The 22,329-nt window shown below is 39.5% G+C and overlaps 3 protein-coding genes across 3 annotated transcripts; all 3 read right to left on the bottom strand.

The window, feature by feature from the left end:
- Positions 1–1,915: 1,915 nt before the first annotated feature.
- On the bottom strand, positions 1,916–2,624 carry LOC137716876 (ATP synthase subunit b', chloroplastic-like). Its single transcript, XM_068456234.1, has one exon. It carries the CDS (start codon positions 2,606–2,608, stop codon positions 1,967–1,969), a length of 642 nt encoding a protein of 213 aa, XP_068312335.1. The 5' UTR covers positions 2,609–2,624; the 3' UTR covers positions 1,916–1,966.
- Positions 2,625–4,200: 1,576 nt separating this feature from the next.
- Positions 4,201–6,847, bottom strand: LOC137718756 (uncharacterized). The gene is made up of 5 exons (XM_068458294.1): positions 6,384–6,847; positions 5,469–5,568; positions 5,145–5,244; positions 4,951–5,042; positions 4,201–4,781 (listed from the first exon to the last, which is right to left on the bottom strand). The coding sequence occupies exons 1-5, from the start codon at positions 6,586–6,588 to the stop codon at positions 4,421–4,423; spliced, it is 858 nt and encodes a 285-aa protein (XP_068314395.1). The 5' UTR covers positions 6,589–6,847; the 3' UTR covers positions 4,201–4,420.
- A 10,222-nt stretch (positions 6,848–17,069) lies between these two features.
- On the bottom strand, positions 17,070–22,249 carry LOC137717922 (UDP-N-acetylglucosamine transporter UGNT1-like). Its single transcript, XM_068457427.1, has 10 exons — positions 21,969–22,249; positions 19,459–19,535; positions 19,043–19,207; positions 18,809–18,942; positions 18,492–18,622; positions 18,348–18,392; positions 18,128–18,225; positions 17,743–17,850; positions 17,572–17,628; positions 17,070–17,481 (listed from the first exon to the last, which is right to left on the bottom strand). Exons 1-10 carry the CDS (start codon positions 22,129–22,131, stop codon positions 17,407–17,409), a joined length of 1,053 nt encoding a protein of 350 aa, XP_068313528.1. The 5' UTR covers positions 22,132–22,249; the 3' UTR covers positions 17,070–17,406.
- Between the last annotated feature and the right edge of the window lie 80 nt (positions 22,250–22,329).

Raw genomic sequence — 22,329 nt, 5'->3', positions numbered from 1 at the left:
TTTCTTACTTTTGTTTTTCACCGATGCCAATTAGGTTGTGGCCATACTCACTAAATTTTGGGGCACACCATACGTGCATCATAACTAGTGAACATTCCCACTTCTCATATTAAGATGTAGCCATGCACACCATATGCACACCACATGCACATTACGGACAAATTTTCACAAATTTCTGCAATTGAATACTTGAACTAGAAATTATTTTATCCCAATCTTGTAGCATGTCAAAACTTGAAATTTATTCGACAAACCATACCCACCAGCATGAAACACAAACCCTAATTTAACTTCTAAGTATTCATTCATCTTACAAACAACTCAGTTATTCCATAAATCATTGATGAAGGAACTTGGAACCAAACACCCTACCTTACTATGCCTGCCAAAGCTTCAGTTGTCGGAAAAAATGGAACTTTTTGGCCAAAACAGAAAATATGGTACAAAACCCAACTCACTCTTCTCACCTCTCTCTCTCTCACATCCCTTTGTTCAAAAATCAAAGGTATGAGGTGAACCCAAAACCCAGCTCACTCTTCTCACCTCTCTTTGGACTTCTATTTCTTCGAAATCTGAGCTCAGAGGTATGAGGAAGGGAGAGAGAGTAGAGAGAGAAAGTGAAAGAAGAGAGAGGAAAGGAGAGAGAGTATAGTGAGAGAAAAATAAAAAAATGGAAGGAATAACACATTTATATGTGGGTATTTTAGTAATTTTGGTTTTGTGCATGGTGTGCATGGCAATTCGTCCTATTTATGTCCCATTTTAGAGTATTTCCCTCGTCGTGCGAGTTGTCAAAACAATTGTATGTTGTTAGCTAAATCTGTCAAATTGCACATGGATGATGCTAAGGATAATCAAGGTTTGTTGTTGATGCAACTGAGTTTTCACATTTACCTTGCCATTTGATTAACAAAAATGTTACTGCTTTAATCTATAACGAAGGAATGTTCATAGTTTGTACTGGGTTCAATCCACCCATACAATTCATCCACTTGCCACCACATCATTTATATATCTAAGCTCATTCTCTACCTTCTTTATTTAACAAATAAGATTTTGACATGTGCGCACAATACATTGGTGAATAGATATAGTGGAGAAGGGTTATTTTTTTATTAGGTTAATTTTTCCTAGATAAAAGTGGTAATGAGAGGGGGTGAATCGAAATGAAGACCTCGGGTGCAGAGAAAATTCACACCTTGGCATTTGTAAGATTGCAAATCCAAAAATTCTTGAGTACTCTGGAATACCGGATGCTCTGAATGTTTTAACTGTTAAATCTTAATTTTTATATTTTTAAATAAAGATCAACGGTTAAGACATCCAAAATATTCGATATCCCTAAGTACTCAAGAATATCCCAACAAATCACATGCAAAGACAAAACCCAAAGGTACATATTGCTCTTTGTACCAAAGGCCTGTTCCATTTTGGGCTACAAAAAGGTTGAAATCTATAGTGATACATCTTGCTTTTGGGACGCATTGATGAAATGAGTGATAGAAAAAAATCTTGATGGCTACGAGAATCCACTACTTGCAATACTAGTCTACGATTGGGCAAATGAAACTTGTTGCTGCAAAGCAGAATGAAGTGCACCAGCATAAACACCCACTCAGCTCTATCATGGTTTTTCAGGTATTGGTTTACAAATAATATTATTTAATTTGTATATGTTAATAACCGCAAAAAGAAGTTATATCACTATTATTGTTCTATTTTGCTCACCCAACTCATCCGAGACAAACTTACATGAGTTCGTTTCCACCGTCACATCTAGAACTGCTAGTTGACACAAATCCCATGGATCCTTTCTGTCCTCAATTACACAAAATCTTGAACCAGAACAACAAAGAAATCAGTCATTTCATTCATTTAACATATAAATAATATTACATTAAATAATCTTAGACACAGCAATCCAATTCCCTATCTGCCCATCTACCCGTTTGCCTTGATAAATTACTCAGAGAGGAAGGACCTTCTTAATAATCTGGTCATTAAGGTTGGCAATCTGAAAGTCCAGCGCCTTCATGGTCTCCTCCTTTTGCTCCTCCAACTTTGCCAACATCTCCTGCAGCTCTACCTCCACCTTCTTCCTCCCCTCCGCCAATTTCTCCTCCACCTCCCCCTGTGTCTCTTTCTTTATCTTCGTCAACGTCATCGATATCTCCGCCCTCTTGATGGCGATGCCTTGCTCCTCAAGCTGCTTCACCTCCTCCAACGTGTCCTTCACGCTCCCCAGCTTCTCCCTGATGGCCGAGTCCCTCTCGTCTCTGAACTTCCCTAGTGGGCTGTAGTAGAGCTTGTCCAGCACCACCATCAGCAGTAGGAACTGCACTATCTGGATGGGTAGGGTGAGGTTGAAGTCGAACAAAGCCCCCTTCTCGAACTCCTCTGCCAGGGAGGGTGGCGCCAAGGCCAACGAGGCAACGACTATGGCGGAGAGGGATGAGGAGAGGGATACCAACTGGGGCTTTGTGAGCTTCTGGAGGTTTGATGGGATTTTGGGGATGGAGATTTGGAATGGGATTCTGGGTTTTGGGATTGGGGAAGAAGGGGAGGAGGAGATGGGGACTTTGGAGGAAGCTATGATCATGTTGACCATGGTGGAGGGAATTAGATCCTCTCCTAAGCACAAACTCAGAATCCTCCTGACCACACATGAGCGGTTGGATTTTGATCCAATTGTTACAAACAGGGAATCTCTTTAAAAGTTATAATAATTGTAACCGTTGGATCAAAATTCAACGGCTCATATGGGCTAGTTAAGAGGATCTTGATCTTGTGCTCAAGAGAGTATCCAATTCTATGGTGGAGGACTCTGCTAGTTTTTGGGTGTTGTTCTCTAGATTTTGGGATTTTAGATTACCCTTTGGGAATTTGAGGGGTTGTGAATTTAGGGGCCATCTTAATTCTTTGCCACACATATTCATTGGGTTCTTAGGCTATCTCCAACTGAAGGAGAGGGCTCGTTTTAGCCCTTTGATCATTCAAGAAATTAATATTTTAATGAACAGTGCATGGTCATATTTCTTACCATCTCCAACCGAGTAGCCAGACGGCCATAAGCCAAACATAGCCCTGTGAAAAAAAAAAAACCATCTCCAACGAAGGGCCAAATGGCTATAGGGTCAAACATAATTTATTATTTAAATTTAAAAGCTACAACTACAACAAATTAAATGTAATATAATTAATATTTAAAATAAATTGTGAAACAACTTACTTCGTTGTAGTAATTGGCGTCGCTTTCATGTCTACATGTATAAATGCACGTTTACCATCTCTAATAGGAAGCCTATGTGGGGTACCCATTATATTTGTCCCACATTGGTCATGGGAGGGAATTGAGCAAGCAAAAGCTTATATTTGGGGCACCCATTATATTTGTCCCACATCGGCTATGGGAGATTAATGAGCAAGCAAACATGCCTATAAAAGAAACACCCCAACATTGAACAAATCACCTTTCTCGCCCTATAATTAAATATTTTTAAAAAAAATTTGGCCCCCAAAAAAAAAAATCAAATATAACGGTTAGTTGACGTCAGCATGTTACCGTTGCATTCAAAATCCGGTCCAGCTCGGGGCTGGCTTGTTGGCTAGGTTGGGCCAGCCGGTTGGTCCTTTGGCCCTTTTTTGTCCCGTGGGGCCCACGAGCTCTTTGGACTAGCCCTCGGTTGGAGACGATTTTTGGGTTATTTTCGACCCTTTAGACCCTTCGGTTGGAGATGGCCTTACAGATTCAAGAAGGGAAGGAGTTTGTAGTGGATGATGAGTGGGACTATTAATGTCCCACTTGAGGGCCCACAAATTTGGCACCTTTGATACAAACGTATTCAAACATAGTCTAGGCCGCTAGTGGCCCTCTATCACAGTAGTGAAGAGGAGCGTTATTCTTGCATCACGACATGGATTCAATCTACTCCCTAATCTAACATCAAATTTAAGAAATCTATCGTTTGACCAAAAAAAAAAAAAAACACTAGTCCAAGTAAATTTTGAATTCCAAAAAGTCAAAGAAAAATTGGAGTCCCTGTGAAGAATAACTTACATGTACCTGAAATGTCATGGTGGCAACATTCTAAATAAAATCATATTTATGTGGGTAAAAATAAAAACACATAGTAATGCATGATTGTTTTTAGATTGCGTCATCGCTCTGGTGCAAGTTTCCCTCGCCATGAAGCTCCGAAAAGAACAACCCTCCCTCATGTCCATTGACTTACTGAGACACCAAGATCTTTACAACTACAATTTTCAGGTGTTGCGAATGGGAGGAACAAGTAAAAAAAACAGATTTAAAAGTGGGCAAATGACTGTAGAGTGTAAGGCCAAATGTAAATTTATGATATTTTCGAATCAATTTAGGCCAGAAGGAACAGAAATCCATCACTATAGCGTTCTTGAAGATGCACTAATCTATTCTCCAAGTATCCCTTCGACTGTGCCGTTTATCGCGTTTTTCGAAACAAATCCCGAATATCTTCCTAAACCCAACCAGTAAGCCACTAGCTATGCTTGGCGCGCAAGTTCTTGGAGATGATGTTCCTACAGCTGACAGTTTGGAGTATGGAAACCATTCTCCTAATAAGAAAGGCAGCCTACTCTCATTGTGTTCAATAGAAACTTCGTCATCACAACGTGGGGACTTTGGATTCTCGATGTCATCAGAATCGTAATATACCTCGTCGTTCTGTTCTACCTCTTTGCCATTCCTTTCTTCCTGTATGTCAATCTGCCCTTCCTCTTGAAAGCTCATTGATCGCGACATTGACCTGCACATATCAAATTGATTAGTACTCAGCATGACTGAAAAGATAAAAGTCAAGTTAAGAAAAGCGATTAAGAAGTGGGGCTTATTATACGCGTAGGGAACTGCAGTATTTTCATGTTTTTGCGCTAAAAATTCTTGTAAAAGAGAAATGGCAATAGGGAGAGCCTCACATTGCGTTTTGTTTTAAAGCGAGGAACCCTTTCTTTGACGATTGCCTCTTTGTCATGCTGTAGCTGATTGAAACATGCCGGACAAAATGCAGCTGCACTTACCAAACAACACCAGTTTCAAGGACACCGCACCAGCTTTATAGTAGCCAACTGGATAAACGAAAATTTCAAAACTCAAGGGAACTGCCCCATACCTGATCACCATCTTTGATTCCATAATGGTTGATATGATCAGTTTCAACAAGTAGCTTCTGATTACCGTAGCACAAGCAGAAATGACCCCACACGTGTGGCCTCCACAATCCATAATTTAACAAGGAACATCGTTAATCATAGGAATCCGGCAGTGCAATGAACTTTCCAACTCAAGAGTATAAAAAGGAAGTTTCCATGGAAAATGAACGACTGTTTAATACAGTCTAAAGAATAAAACTATCTGAATGCAAAGAAGTTCAATTTATGTGATTATATGAGTTCGCTTCTAATCCAAAATACTTCAATGGATGATGTGAACATACCATGAAATTTTTCCCGGTCCCTTCTGTGGCATGTGACTGAAAACGGCCTCAACTGCCTGTTTCAATTCTAAAACCGTGGCCGTCATAGCAACTTGAATGTCTGTGAAAGCGAACATCTTAGTTCATGCAGCTCATCAGATAAACATCTTGATTCTTGCAATCCTCAACCAAAAATATAAGTAAACGAACATTTGTATCCTGGTAATTTCTCAGCTAAAAAAATCATAACTTCAAATGCAAAAAGAGGGCAAAAAAGACCGAGAGAAAGAGAGAAAGTCAGCTGTATTAAGGATTAATTTGGATAACTATTCTCACCAAACAAAGTGGAGGGCTATTAAGACAGCAAACTGCAAAATACATTTCTGAGAATATGATAATGACGACTAAATCAACTCCTAAGAAAATTGGAAAAACCGTAGATTTCATTGCTGAAAATGTCTAGAACTGCAGATATGAATTAGGTAATGAAAATCAAAACAAATCAGCCAGACATTAACCCTGAAATGTGCGCAAAATTATTTTTCAAAACGGAAAAAACCTAACTAACAATGTGCACAAGGTTGACCTCCAACATTCCCACAATTTTCTGAGCAACCAAACACGCAGCAATGAGATTAACAACCTAGAAAGACAATAACAGAGATGCCTTCAAAATGAAATTAGAAACTACTAACGCAACACCAGCATGAAAATTACTATATCTTCGCCGAGATCGAAATGGCATCGTAAAAGAAAAACGATAACAAATTTAAACACCGAAGATTTCTACACCATTAGAATTAAAATTAAACTGTAACTCAAAAGAAGAAAAAAAATTACAAATTTGAGTCCATTTTCCAACATTTTCTCGGCAGCCAAACAACCAGCAACAATGCACCTTAGAAATTTAGAAACAAGAGGAAAGAGAGAGTATACCGAAGCAAGAGCCGTCCAATTTCATAACGGAGAGCCGGAGTGGCTCCTGAGGAAGCGCGGAGTAGGAGAAGCTCTTGCGGGAAAAGCCATCGACGAGCAGCAACGGCACAAACGGCAGAGAATTGGAGCGGCGATGCCGTTCGATCGACGGCTGCCGGACAGGGACAAAATCATCATCGTCAATCCTCAGCGTGCTATACGACATAGCTCTGTGAATTTCTCCCGGAGAAACCCCTCAACCATCGCCTTATACCCGAAAAAAGGAGCTCGAAATTCACTCAAAAAAATGTAAAAATAAAAGAAATTAAAGGATAAATAAAGAGGGATTAGATTCTTATGGAAGAAGAACACGCATTGTGAGATTAGGGCTTTTGGGGAAGCTGTTTCAGAGCTTCTGTCGGAGGCAATTCCAGAGAGAGAAAGCGAGGGAAGAAAGAGAACCGGAGGGAGATATTTCCCTCTAATTTTTGTTTGGTTTTTTTTTTTTTTTTTTTAACATTTTGTGTTTGAGAAAAGAAGGGGAAGGCGGTTTGACGTTTTGAGTCGTTACGCACGCGCGGTTTTGCGCTCCTTTGATTTTTTAGGACCAGCTCTAATTAACACACTAGTTATTTTATAGTTTAACTAATAAATGGGGCACGCCAACTTGGTAAAGTTTCATAATACCTAAATTGTCTTTCTTCTATTAGAATTTCAAAGCAAAAATAAAAATCATATAGGGTAGTTAGTAAGTTCATTGCTATTCAAAAGGCTTATGATTTGAAATGCTTCATGAAACTGCTGTTTAATCTCAGTTTACCTTTGAAATTGGTTTTATCTCACTTTGACCCCCTGAAATTGACATTTTCAACTTTTTTGGCCTTACTTAACACCATTCCATTAAACAACTGTTAAATTCAAGGATATTTAAGATATTTTATTTTTTACACATTTATTTACGTTTAGCCTATACACTAAAATAATCTCAGTTCTGTTTTTGACAAATCTAATTCAAACCCTGGGTGTTGAGGCTTTTTTAAAATATATTATTCAATCAATAGAAAATTTTCAAACAACAAAATCATTATATCAACCAAAATAAGGGTTACATGTTTGTTTTAGAGTCGTTTCACTCACAAGGCATCCATGTATTGGCTCGAAATTTTGCACTTGAAAATTCTCATTACAACATAAAGGAAACATGATAAGCCCATTTCACGATATCTTTCTAATCGAAATTGATCTAACCAAGTTTCACCCATAAAAAAAATAATAATAATCTCAGATCAATTACACAAAATATAATCTAAAATAAAGCCACTAATGTCACATCCCGGCCCGGGGCGGATCACTTCCCGGGCCTTTCCACCACCGTAGCACGATATTGTCCGCTTTGGGCTTACCATTCCCTCACGGTTTAGTTTTTGGGAACTCACGAGCAACTTCCCAGTGGGTCACCCATCATGGGATTGCTCTAGCCCCCTTCTCGCTTAACTTCAGAGTTCCTATGGAACTCGAAGCCAGTGAACTCCCAAAAGGCCTTGTGCTAGGTAAGGATGGGAATATACATTTAAGGATCACTCCCCTGGGCGATGTGGGATGTCACAATCCACCCCCCTTAGGGGCCCGACGTCCTCGTCGGCACACCACGGCCAGGGTTAAGCTCTGATACCAATTTGTCACATCCTGGCCCAGAGCGGATCACTTCCTGGGCCCGCTTCACCACCATAGCACGATATTGTCCGCTTTGGACTTACCATTCCCTCACTGTTTTGTTTTTGGGAACTCACGAGCAACTTCCCAGTGGGTCACCCATCATGGGATTGCTCTAGCCTCTTTCTCGCTTAACTTCGGAGTTCCTACGGAACCCGAAGCCAGTGAGCTCCCAAAAGGCCTCGTGCTAGGTAGAGATGGGAATATACATATAAGGATCACTCCCCTGGGCGATGTGGGATGTCACAATCCACCCCCCTTAGGGGCCCGACGTCCTCGTCGGCACACACGAGGCCAGGGTTAGGCTCTGATACCAATTGTCACATCCCGGCCCGGGCGGGACCACATCTTGGGCCCGACTCCACCACCGTAGCACGATATTGTCCGCTTTGGGCTTACCATTCCCTCACGGTTTTGTTTTTGGGAACTCACGAGCAACTTCCCAGTGGGTCACCCATCATGGGATTGCTCTAGCCCCCTTCTCGCTTAACTTCAGAGTTCCTACGAAACCCGAAGCCAGTGAGCTCCCAAAAGGCCTCGTGCTAGGTAGGGATGAGAATATGCATTTAAGGATCACTCCCCTGGGCGATGTGGGATGTCACAATCCACCCCCCTTAGGGGCCCGACGTCCTCGTCGGCACACCACGGCCAGGGTTAGACTCTGATACCAATTTGTCACATCCCGGCCCGGGGCGGATCACTTCCGGAGCCCGCTCCACCACCGTAGCACGATATTGTCCGCTTTGGGCTTACCATTCCCTCACGGTTTTGTTTTTGGGAACTCACGAGCAACTTCCCAGTGGGTCACCCATCATGGGATTGGTCTAGCCCCCTTCTCGCTTAAATTCGGAGTTCCTATAGAACTCGAAGCCAGTGAGCTCCCAAAAGGCCTCGTGCTAGGTAAGGATGGGAATATACATTTAAGGATCACTCCCCTGGGCGATGTGGGATGTCACAACTAAGCTATCATATCCACTATGACAATCCGTTCCAAATTTTACGTTTTTATTTTATTTTAAAAGCGTGAAATTACGAAATTGCCCTAGAGGCAAGGGCTTTGACTTATGTTGACCATCGTCTAGAAAGACGTATGACTTATTCTTTTAACATATTCTCGTAATACCCGTGGATGTGAACGCATAGGCGAAAGCCGTTTGCGAGTCCGGATTATAACGGTATAGTTATGGACGTTTGAAAATAGCTATTTAAAGTTTACTTATAAATTATTTGAATTCCCACCTTGTGCGAAAGTGGTCAATCTGATTTTAGGTACAAATAGGAAGGAACCAATTAAATTAGAGGGAGAGGGTGAGACCCAATCAGAAAAAGAAAAGAAAAAAAAAAAATCCCAGCTTTCCTGTGAGTTTTTCCAACTCACAACCACCATTTTCCAAGGTCGATTCCGGCCAACTCTGGTGGAGTTTTTCGATGCCACCACTACCATCTTGAAGCTCTCATTTCTCTCTACAAAACCCACCCAAGAACCACCTTGATTAACCATGGGATGTAGCGGTTTGAGGCCACGAAAGTTGATGAAAATCAATAATGCTCCGCCCCACCCTTTTCGATTTTCCGGCAAATCGGCAAAGCGATGGCCGATGCCACCACTTGGTATTTGTAGCCCATCATCCCAGGAGCAAAACCCAACCAACCTTGACCCCGTTGGACCACCGTAGACGACAAATCAACGTCGGGAAGTTTTAGGCACCCGCCGGCTTTGTGAGCAAAATTGACCATCTTCCGTCCACTTTTGGACTTCGTGGCAGGTATGAAAGTTGCTCCACTCACTGAGATATTCATATCTGTGAATTTTGAGAATTTTTGGAAATAGTTGGATTTTCCGGCGAGTCGGGGCGGCCGACCGCCACCCGCGGCTGGGCGTGGCCAGTGGGCTGCCAATGCTATTTTTAGGCTATGTCGAATGTCTTGAATTCAGTTTTGTTATTTGAATGACGTAGGTTGATCATTGGAACCTAAATTTGTTACGATACGTTACTTGATAAAAATATGAATCGACGATCCGACCGTTGGATCGTCACCAAAATTGGATGCATTATAATACGTAATATTTAAAGATCAAAGGAATTTATGGATCGGGAATCCGATGTACGGATCTTCCTAAATTGGATTTGTAAGTTAGTAAAATAAATGTTCACGGCCACTTGTTTTAGGCAATTGGCGGAGATCCAACCGTTGGATCGTAATGAAATTTTAATATGTTGTTCTAGAAACATATTGTGGACTGTTGGGAGTTACAGATTGGAAATCTGATATGCGGATCTTCCGGGTCGAGTTATACAGGGTTGTAGACCCTACCGTCGATCTTTGATTGACTGTTGACATGTGGTCAATGGGTCTTAGACTATTTTAGAATGCCCTTGAGGTCGTGTTTTATGTGAATTACGCATTCTACGGATAAGAATTCTGAGATGTGATTTGATAATTGGTCACAGGGACCAATCATTCAGGACGCCTCAATGCGTGCACTAGAGAATCATAGCGTGGACTCCTGGTGAGTGCATCTTTTCCTTTTTATCGTACATATTATTGAGAGTTCTATCAACACTTTTAAATTGATTAGGTATATTACTTTCATATATAATTATTGTGAATGCTTGAAGTACTATATGAACTACGAATGTCTTGATCCCTGTTTAGGGTACGTAAGCAGTCTAACGAGACGTTAGATACAACCATAATATATTTAAGACAAAAGTCTTATTTGGGGAATTGTGTAATGCAAAGGAATTGGTAAAGGCAAGTTTTAGTTTTGTGAATTAGTTAGTTAATTAGTGTTAATTGGTTTGTCATGGATAATTATCCCTGAAAATAAGTAGTTCGGGAGTAAGGCGTTATTGATTGTACATTTCACACTGTATTGTTTATAATTGAAAATGCTACAACATGGTTGAGTATTAGATTGCATCATGGCATATTCATATGAATATTACCTGGACCTAACTATTGTGAATGCTTTGAAGTGCTATATGACGCCGCGGACGCCCAGGTAAGTCTCAGGTGAATACATGTTGATGTTAGTGATGTTAGTGAGTATGATTGTGTTGAGATACAATATAGCTCATAAACCTGTACCCCGGTGTTAATGCTCCCACCCGTGGCGAGGGCCCAGTCCTTCACGTGATGTTCACCTCCCGCACCTTACGCTCACCTTGGATCCAAGGTAGGTGCACAGTCCTGTCGTACAGACCACTTTAGGTGGTTCTGACTCGTAGGTGACCCGCGATTATTTGCACAGTCTTCACGTGATCGTAGCACTTGAGCATATTTATTTACACCCAGTCCTGTCGTACAAACCACTTTAGGTGGTTCCGACTCGTGTGCAGGTATACTTATTGAGCTATTGGTTAGCCATGATTGATGAGATATGCATAAGTCGTACATGTCACTATAGGCGACTCCGACTTATATGCTAACCATGATTGATGAGATATGGATAAGTCGTACAGGTCACTATAGGCGACTCCGACTTATATGCTAGCCATGACTGATGAGACATAGATAAGTCGTATAGGTCACTATAGGTGACTCCGACTTATATGCTAGCCATGATTAATGAGATATGGATAAGTTGTACATGTCATTTTAGATGACTCTGACTGACATATCATTTTGTATTGATTAAGTTCATTTGGCCTATTTATTAATGCATGGTGGAGTTGATGGCAAGCCATGGTTTTGGTCATTTCTGAGTATGGTTTGGATATATGTATATATGTTATACTGTCCTATAGAAAACGATAAGGGAATTACAGTGAGGGGTTATTACTGTTTGAAAGGTAATAGTTTTGGGAAACTTGGTTTTACAACTTACTCACACTTTCTGTTTTGTACCCCTTCAGGTTTTAACCGCTGAGTTCGTATCAACGAGGATATATAGCTAATCTTAGTATTGGTGGCTACTTTTAAGGGTATGATTCTTACCCACACTACTGTACCTTACTTATGCTCTGACATCGCGTGTGAAATGGGTTCGCTCCCACTCGTAGCGCATTCTGGTATTTAGACACTTTTAGATTCAAATTTATTCACTTTTTATACACTATCACATTTTATGGCTTCGTCACCTTCCAGGAGTAGGCCAGCACAGCTCAATTTAGGGTCCAAGTGGACTTTCTGGGTCGGGGTGTGTCATCCACAATATCCCAAAAAAAATCATCTAAAACAATTGTGCATAGTTTGCAACCAAAAGTTTATTGGAAAATTTTCTTTTGATTAAATAATTTATTTTTAAAATGCCCTAACTCATGGAGTTGAATTAGAGTTGTCAAAAATGAAATTGAGCTTGGTTTAGTGTGTTGGCTAGAGTTAAATACAATGTGTAAAAAGTCTAAAATGTAACATCCCACATCGTCCAGGGGAGTGGATCTTGTAAGCGTTATAGGTATATTCCCATCTCTACCTAGCACGAGGCCTTTTGGTAGTTCACTGGCTTCGGGTTCCATTGGAACTCCGAAGTTAAGTGAGAAAGAGGCCAGAGCATTCCCAGGATAGGTGGCCCAATGAGAAGTTCTGCTAGTGTGAGTTCCCAGAAACAAAACCGTGAGGGGGTGGTTAGGGCCCAAAGCGGACAATATCGTGCTACAGTGGAGTCGAGGCCAGGTTGTGATGGGGGCTCGGGCCGAGATGTGACATAAAATACCCTTGAATTTAACAGTTCTTTTACGGAATGGGGTGAAGTGAGACCAAATGAGTTGAAAATGTCATTTTCAAGGAGCAAAGTGAGACAAAATCAGTTCTAGGAATAAATTGAGACTAAATGGCAGTTTCAGGAGCATTTGAATTAATTAACCTTTTTCAAAATATGTTGTAATAATAAATAATAATCTCTAAGATAAGTAAAATAAAAACAAAAAACAAAAATGTAAAACAATAAAAAAGAGTCAATTGGCACACACGTAAGCGTGTGGCTAGAAGTTAGTATATCTCTATATATAAAGCCAACACCCTAAAATGATGAAGTTTTTAAAATTTCTAAAATGCCCCTTCTCACATTCAATCCTTGAAACAACACAAATAGAAGCAGTTACTCCAGACTTAGTTTCATTTTTGGCTTATTTAATTAATCAAATTTAAATCACTTTTTTATTCAAATAAAAAAAAATACACAAAGCCAAGATATATAAAGCTAGAACGCAAAAAAAGTGAATCATTCATAAATACATTTTAAAAAAAAATTAAAAGAACTAAAATTACAAGTAAAGAATAAGATGTAAAAAGTAAATCACCACACACGCTCACAAATGGGGCAAGAAGATAGTAGTTTAACTAATTGATTGATAATTATTCTACAAAAAATAATTTTTTTTTTTTTTCCTTCATTGAAAGTTGGGATACAAAAACATATTATTTACAACATCCGTTTTTGTAGTATAGATAATATCGTATGTTTTAAAAGAAAAAAAACAAAAACCATGTTATTAACAAAAAGATCGTTGCATTAGTACATTTTCAAATAATTATCTCCATTAAGATCTTAGGGGCAGCTCAAGTGGTTCGAGAGGATGATGTAACCATTTTAAAATTATTATGAGTTTTATATTCGATTAAAATAAATACCCAAAATACTTGCTCCTTACATGGAATCACACCAATATCTTAATTTCCAAATAGGGAACCCTGCATTTTTTCAATACATTTTAGAGCAGACATTGGTTCATTTCTAAGATTTGATTACGAGACTTTGACTAATTGCCACATCAACATTTTCCATTTTTTAAATTACACATAATTTGTTTAAAGGCATTTTCACTTCACCTTGTAACTAGTTGCCTACAATTTAGGAAATTTTATTTTCCTGGTCCTTTAAACTCTACGTTTAATGACTCTTTCTATAAAAAATATTAATTAATTAAAGTAATTCCTCATTATTAGGACAAAAAGTAATAAAACTTATGTTTTGAAAACAAACGTACAAAAAATTCAAATGTACCAAAAATTCAAATGTATCAAGAAGCGAAATGGACAAAAAATTCGAATGTACCAAGTAACTAAATGGACCATTATAATCAAATGTACCGATATAACCAAACTTACCTAACAACGAGTTTTATTACATTCTATTTAATTTACTAAAATAAATATTTTAATAAAAAATAAAAAAAATCTTAAATCATCATAATAAGAGATGCATAAAAATAGGAGAAAAAAAAAGGAAATGCTAACGTGACACACCCCGATCGAGATCAGGACATGCTGGCCGTCACATGGAAGTGACGTAACCATGTGCACAGTGCGGAAGCTAATAAAATAATAATAAAAGTAGTACGAATAAATAAAAACCAGCTTTACACAAGTAAGAACAAACATGTGCAAGCGTAAGTGTGAACATAAAGTTCAGAGCACGACGACCTAATGCAGTCCGGGAGAAAACGACACAACAAAAGCACACCCGAAGGTGGTCCTACACTGGTGATAGTCTGTTAGATATGCCGGGGAAATCCTCAGGGAAACCACCAAACGTGCTAGCCAACTAGAACCTGGAGGGGCGCAAAACAAAAGCGTGAGTGGGCAAGAACAAAGCTTTTCAAAAACCATTTCATAAATAAGTTCTAACCCCTCGCTGTAAAACCTGTATACTTCCCAGAAAATATAATATACATATATATAAATCATGCTCAGAAATATGCTATGCCAAAACCTCAAAGTAAAAATGCAAGTGCTCAGGTAATATCACATCAACGTCAAATAATCTATCAGCCGGAGTCACCTAACGTGACCTGTACGGCTGAATCTAGAGCTCAAATCTCCATCTCACTAACTATACCTGCACACGAGTCGGAACCACCTAAAGTGGTCTGTACGACAGGCCTGGGTGTAATATAAATACGCTCAAGTGCTACGATCGCGTGAAGGCTGGGCGAATAATCGCGGGTCACCTATGAGTCGGAACCACCCAAAGTGGTCTGTACGACAGGACTGTGCACCTAACTTGGATCCAAGATGAGCGTGTGGTGCGAGAGGTGAACATCACGTGAAGGACTGTGCCCAACTCTGGGCGGGAGCACTAACACCGGGAGTGCAGCTTATGAGCTCTCTATGCATCTCAAATCACTACTGAATGTAAACATAAATCATAACTCACCTAGCACTTACCTGTGCGACCGCAGCACCAAACATATATAAACATATGCGACATATAATGCGTAAATAAAAGGCAAACTATAGGCATGGTATATAAACGTATAATGTTTCAAATAAATTTCTGGGAAAAACATAAGTATATAGGTATATACGGAAAACCAAAAGCCCACTCACTGGTATGTGGAAGGGTCGTAACCCCCTTGCCTCGAGTGACCACGCTCGTCCTCGGGATAGGTATCATCTATATGCGAAACAACTATAAAAACATTAATTTTAAAGCACATAACCAACCTTAAGAAATAACTTCTCATACAATGCTCAAATGGGGTGTATGAATACACCAACGTGATCTACTTAACCTCAGGAACATCCCCATATTTTTAGAAAAAAATTTCACCGTCGCACGCGCCCCCACGCGCCGGCCATGCGCAAGCACGTGCCCGGCACCCTGACGACGTCAGTTAACGCCGTCAAGAATATTCCGTTAACTTTAACGGACTCCGTCAACGGCGTTAGGAATATTTCGTCCAAACTGACGGAATATTCCGTCGTCTTCTCTGGCGAGGCTCCGACGCCGGAAAATCAGGAAAATTTTCAAATCGTCCTATCTTCTTCGTTTTTCAACCAAATTTCACAAAATTGGTACCAAATTGAAGCTTACAACGAGAGGAACAAATTCATACCACTTTCAAGTGCTAAAATCCACTGAATCTCGCCGGGAAAATACCCCCAACTCCGGCCAACCTCGAAACTCACGATCCCAACGTCCAAAACCTTCAAACGAACCACCCCGAGCCTCCTAAGGACCTCACCAAGCTTCCTACAAGCTTGAAATTCCCAAAAACATAAGAATTTATGTGTGCATGAACAGTGACAAAAATCAGGTATCTCGAGTTCGACGTGAAAACGAAGGTATCCTTACTTGAAATGGGTATGATTGAACTTCTACGGACCTCAGGAGCATGAATATGTACTTTGTTTCTTCGATCTATGAAGATTACATGGGTTTTGGGGTATGTCCGTACAAATGGAGGGGAAAATGGGAAGGGAAATGGCACGGGACAGGTGTAGGGACAAGGAAAGGGTGAAGGAAAAGTGTGGGGAAAGTGTGTGGTGCAAAACCAGCCACACCAAGCTCAAAACAACCACACAACGAAAAAATCACACTAGGGGCAAAATCATCTTTTCACGCGTACGTTTTAAAATTTCCGGGACGGGCTGTCACATAACGTGAATAGACTTCTAATGAAATAAAATTAAGCACCAAAATTGTAGGGAAAATGTTTAATCAAATTTGCAAAAGGAATAGATGTTTAATCTATGACATTTAAAAACGAGGCGTTTATATCAAAATGTCCCTTTCAAATAATCTATCTGCGTGTTAACAGAAAAAAACAAAAAAAAACCTATCTATGCCCATTTAAAAATAATCGGTTGGATAGAATAATATTTTTCTAATAACAAAAAAATAATAATAATAATAATAATTCGACGTTCATATTTTTCAGATTTAAACATGGCAGGCCAACAGCAAAATTTCAGGCACAAGAGTTTGGTTCTTGTAACAGCTTCTGTTAAATTTAAGAGGGACATGGAAAAACCTTTTCTTTTTTTTTTTTTTTTTTTTTTTTTTTTTTTTTTTTTTTGGTTTTCCAACCTCCAAAGGACAGGAAAATTCGTTTTCTTAACAGAAACATGCAAGCACATGCACATTTTTTTTTTTTTTTTTTTTTTTTTTTTTTTTTGGTTTTCCAACCTCCAAAGGACAGGAAAATTCGTTTTCTTAACAGAAACATGCAAGCACATGCACAAACACAAACAATATAGTTCCAACAAAAAAAAAAACTATGATTAAGAGTATATACGAAACTACATTTTGCGTTTCATAAATTTGAGCGTATGTGACTGAAAATATGGGAAAAAAGGAGAATATTCATCGTATACAATGCCAAAGCTCAAACAAATTACATCGCCAAGCAGCCGGCAATGCCAAATTGTGCAGCCGTGGTTTCTAACACCTACTGATCGGTATAGAAGAATACATACACGGAAAAGAAGCAGGCTTCATTTCCAGTTAACAGTTAAATCCACCACCGAGCGGATGTCTCCGGTCCTAACGCTGCACATCTCACTCCGAGAGCCCGACAATCACAAAACCAAAATTGGCGGGGCAAACAAGGGCAGCAACTAATCGTCTTCAGGTGTGAGAAGTAGACATTTGTTGAATATGTTACTTCCCTATGAGCTTGTAGTAAGCATACAACCCAGAGCCAAGGAAACCGAGAAATTGACCGATAACATTCAACTACCAAAAACGAAACAGTAAAAATACTCAAATCTCTAAATAAATACTGAAAATGTTATTTTGTTAGAGCGGAGAATAGTTTGCACTTACGATATCAAATGGAAGGCCACCGAATAGCATCCAACCAAGTCCGATGGTAAAAAAATCCTGTAACAGTTTAGATACCAGAAAAGTATGGTCACACCACCGGGAGAAATTCATACAGCGGCTGCTAAGTTATGTTGTAACAATCTAAGAGACGGAAATATAGGCTACACAAACCTTCAAGTTACCGCAAATTGTCTGCGTAAGAGCTGAATTTAGAGTTGTGTTGAGGAATATGCTGTAGTTCAAGAAGAATGCCAGTATACAGGAACAAAGCAAGACCGCCTGCCAAAGGGAGGGAGAAAAACAGAAAACAACAGTGGATCTCAATCAAAACCACAGGAGTTACTTGGAAGTTGTATTTAAGTACTGCAAGAAGAATAAGCATGTTGTACTCAAGTAATTGAAGTCGACTGAATCTGTGAAATGCCGGAAACCCATAGGGAAGATGTAAAATGCTGCGTACAAATAGTTCTTTGTTCTTTTCTTTCAGTAAATACCATTGTGAACTATTAAGCGTGCATGCATTAGCAGAGAAGAGTAGCATTGGTAAAGAATGTACCATAAAACCAGGTGAAAGGAGATAAGGAAAGTCGATTGTTGCCTTCAAGTCACCACGAATAAAAGTCAAAAACAGCAAAACTGGTCCGCATATGAATCCTACCATAGAGAAACAATACCATTTGTGTCACAGCTTGATTCAATTAAATGAAATTCAAATTATGCACAAAAGTTAAAAAAACCCGAAAGGGCACAGGTTGAATCGGGATGTTTTCTACTACCATTACACCACATGAGGCCAAAACTATTAAGGCCACTGGATTTCCCTGAGAAAATGAAACTAACAGTCAATATCATAGAAACCTGTCAACCTAGCAAAGTGGAATGCATTAGATTTCTCCGAAGATAAAATGTTGAGGTATTACCAATACGGGCTATGGTTGCAAGATATACTGCTGTCGTGATGTTGGATAAGAAAACAACACCATAGCCATAGGCATCAAATGAAAAATCCCGAGATCCAGCAACAAATGCACCAAGAACAATCACACCGACACTGATAACAACCTTAACATATTCAGTTAAATGAGAAAATCGGGTAGATGGCCATAAAGTAAACACATAATGTAGAACCATTTTTCATCACATTCGCTCATGGGTTACGTATATTTAGAAGAGTAGATGATCTATACATATTATCATCAGCATATACAAAATAAATTACATACAAAGGGCTACTTACCTTCGAACAATAGGAGATGTATATCTCTGCCCAGCCAAAATATACTCCATAACCATTGTAAATACTACAGTAGTCCTCCTAAGGGTGGTGTACATGGGAACATTTACCCCGCGGACAGACTCCATGGAGGCTAGCTTTCAAGGAGAAATAAATGAATGGGCAAACATTAATCACAAATACAAGAAAGCTACTGATTAATAGTTACCCATCAATACTAGATTACAAGATGCATACCATGTACATCAAATAGGCTCCTGCAAGAGGAAGGGTTTTCTTCAATGTCTTTAATGGTACAAGTGTAGTGGCGTTGTCGTCATAAATGATCGAAGATTCACCTACTGTGAAAGAAATCATGTTCCACCGTCTCAAGGAGTAGAGAAAACCACACGAACATATCATCTGCAGTAGTAACCATAAAAAAGGAAAATGTCTTATTTATTTATCATTAGCTATTCAATATGCAGGGCAAACCATGAAGTTACGCACGAAAAGCATTCAAAACAAAGCCCACAACAACATGAGGTTAGACAGTGCCTTAATTTTACTGAAAGAAATGAATTTTGCACTAGAACAGCACAAGAAAGCAGGCAGCAGACATAAATTCCAACCAAAAGACGAAAGATTAATGTAAGATACGTTTGGGAAAATACCTGAAAGAGTGTGATAACGTTTGCACTTGGAAATTTATAAGAAGACAGAGCTGCCTTGTTGAACATCACCAACAGCACTACAAAACAAAATGGGAACAATCAACTAACAAGTCAACAGTCTTCAAAATTTTCACACTCGTTTGGGATTGTCTCTCTAGAAAGCACTTCTACCAGTAAACTGCAGCAGCAGCAGCAACAACAACAAAGCCTTATCCCACTAAGTGTGGTCGGTTGTATGAATCCTAGAACGCAACTGCGCTTGGTTTGAGCCAAGTCTTCTGTTAGCTCCAAGTACTCCATGTCTTTTCTTAGATTCTCTTTCAAAGTCTTCCTAGGTCTCCTCTACCCTTTTTTCCTTGAGCCTCTGTCTCATAATCGCATCTTCTAACTGGAGCATCTGTAGGTCCTTAGTTTACATGTTCAAACCACCTTCCCTGTTCTCTCATCTTATCTTCAATGACAACTACTCCTACTTTACCTCGGATATCCTCATTCTTAATCGTGTCCTTTCTCATGTGCCCACACATCTAACGAAGCATTCTCATCTCCGCTGCACTTATTTTTTGCATGTGTTAATGCTTGACAACCTAACATTCGGCACCATAAAGTATTGTTGGTTGTCATCCTATAAAGTTTTCTCTTGAGCTTTAGTGGCATGCGATGGTCGCATAACACACTCGATGCACTATTCCACTTTATCCATCAGGCTTGTATTCTATAGTTAAGATCTCCATCCAAATCTCCGGTCTTTTGCAAGATACATCCAAGATAACGAAAGTGTCCGCTCTTTGGTACTTCTTTATCTCCAATCGTAACCACTATCTCATTTGGAACCCCCTCACACTAAACTTGCACTCCATATACTCTGTCTTTGACCTACTTAGGCAAAGACCTTTAGATTCCAACACTTCCCACCAAAGGTTAAGCTCAGCATTTACTCCCTCCTAAGTTTCATCCATCAACACTATATCGTCTGTGAAAAGCATACACCAAGAGATATCATCTTGAACATGTCCCGTAACTCATCCATTACCAATGCAAAAAGGTAAGGACTTAAGTTTGAGCATTGTGTAACCCTATATGGGAAAGCCTTCAGTCTGTCGTTCATGAGTTTTTACAGTAGTTTTTGCTCCATCATACAAGGGAGTACTTGGATATATGCTACTCGTACTCCTTTCTTCTCTGGGATACTCTAAAGAATTTCTCTTGCGACCGTATCATACGATTTTTCCATATCTATAAAGACCATGTGAAAATCCTTTTGCATATCTCTATATCGTTCCATCAATCTTCGAGAGCGATAAATTGCCTCCACGGTTGAGTGCCCTAGCATAAACCCGAATTTATTGTCTAAGACCCGTGTCTCTTGCCTTAGTCTATACTAAATTACTCGCTACCAAAGCTTCATTGTATGACTCATAAACTTAATACCCATATAGTTCATGCAATTTTGTATATCGCCTTTATTCTTGTAGATAGGCACCAAAGTACTTTTTCGCCCCTCATTTGGCATCTTCATCGCTTTCCAAATTTTATTGAAAAGGTTTGTGAGCCGTGTCCGTCTCTCCCAAGACCTTCCACACTTCGATCGGTACATCATCAGAGGCCATTGTTTTTCTATGCTTTATCATTTTCAAAGCTACAACCACTTCTTCCTTCCTGATTGGGCGGCAGAACAAGTAATTTCTACCCGAGTTACTCAACTCCCCTAAAGAAATACTCCTTTTGTGTTCTTCATTGAAAAGATTATTAAAATAAGATCTCCATCTGTCTTTAACTGCATCCTTAGTAGCTAGAAACATTTCCAATTCTCAATTCTGATGCACTTTATTTGGTTCAAGTCACTTGTCTTCCTTTTCCTTACTCTAGCTAGTTTAAACATTTCCAACTCTCCTTCTTTGGTATCTAAACGCTTATATGTATTATCAAAGGACACTAGCTTTGCTTCTCTCATTGTTTTCTTCGCCTCCTTCATCACTATTTTATAATTTTCACAGTTTTCATCAGTTCTATCCTTGTTTCTGGCTTTACTTCCTTCTTAGCTTTGACCTTTTTCCTGTACCCCTCTTTCCACCACCAACATTCCTTTTGATGTGTAGCACAAACCTTGGAGTCTCCTATTACCCATTTCGCAACTTTTAGGATACAGCTACTCGTAAGCGCTTATGCCAAAAGTGTTTTTCTTATAAACACATTCAATTTTTTATAAAGTATCCAAGTGCTTCCTAAAAAAGCATCTGACATGTGCTTCTCTAGAAAACGCTTCTACGAGCCACACTTTTAAGTTTTTCTACCAAACTTAGTCATAAGCGCTTTTAGCTACCAGAATACGCACCAGGAATGAAAAAACCGAAATTCATATCAACACAATCAAGTCCATTTAAGCTTTTAATTTTCTTCAAGATTTTTAATAATTTCAATTTCTTTAAAGTTTGAAACTTTAATTTCTGGGAATCAAAAGCTTTTTAAAAATTGCAGCAAACGAAAAATTAGAGGGACGTGTAATTTACCTGCGCAAGCCATGTAAGAGATGGCAGCGTAGGCTCCACGTCTGGTCATGGCGGATCCTCTGAAGAACTTCTCATCGTCGTCAGCTCCAATGAGTCTCTCTCTCTCCTGGTCACTCGGAGGATCCGACACCGGCAATATCGAATTCTTGCCCGAACCCAACATCTCTAATCTCTCTCGGAGTCTCTCTATACGAACAGAGAGAGTTCAAAGTTAGGGAATTGAATGGAAGAATGAATTCAGTTCAATTGGGAGTCCGACCTTGTCTGGGGCGGGTCCGAATTGGCCAGGTAAATGGGCCCCGACCCAACTGGTCAACTGGGTTAGATAAGATTAATGAGTGAGATTTGGTGAATTGGGCTT

This window comes from Pyrus communis, chromosome 15, assembly GCF_963583255.1.
Source record: "Pyrus communis chromosome 15, drPyrComm1.1, whole genome shotgun sequence".
Taxonomy (NCBI): Eukaryota; Viridiplantae; Streptophyta; class Magnoliopsida; order Rosales; family Rosaceae; genus Pyrus; species Pyrus communis.
This window is presented reverse-complemented; position numbering and strand designations above follow the sequence as displayed.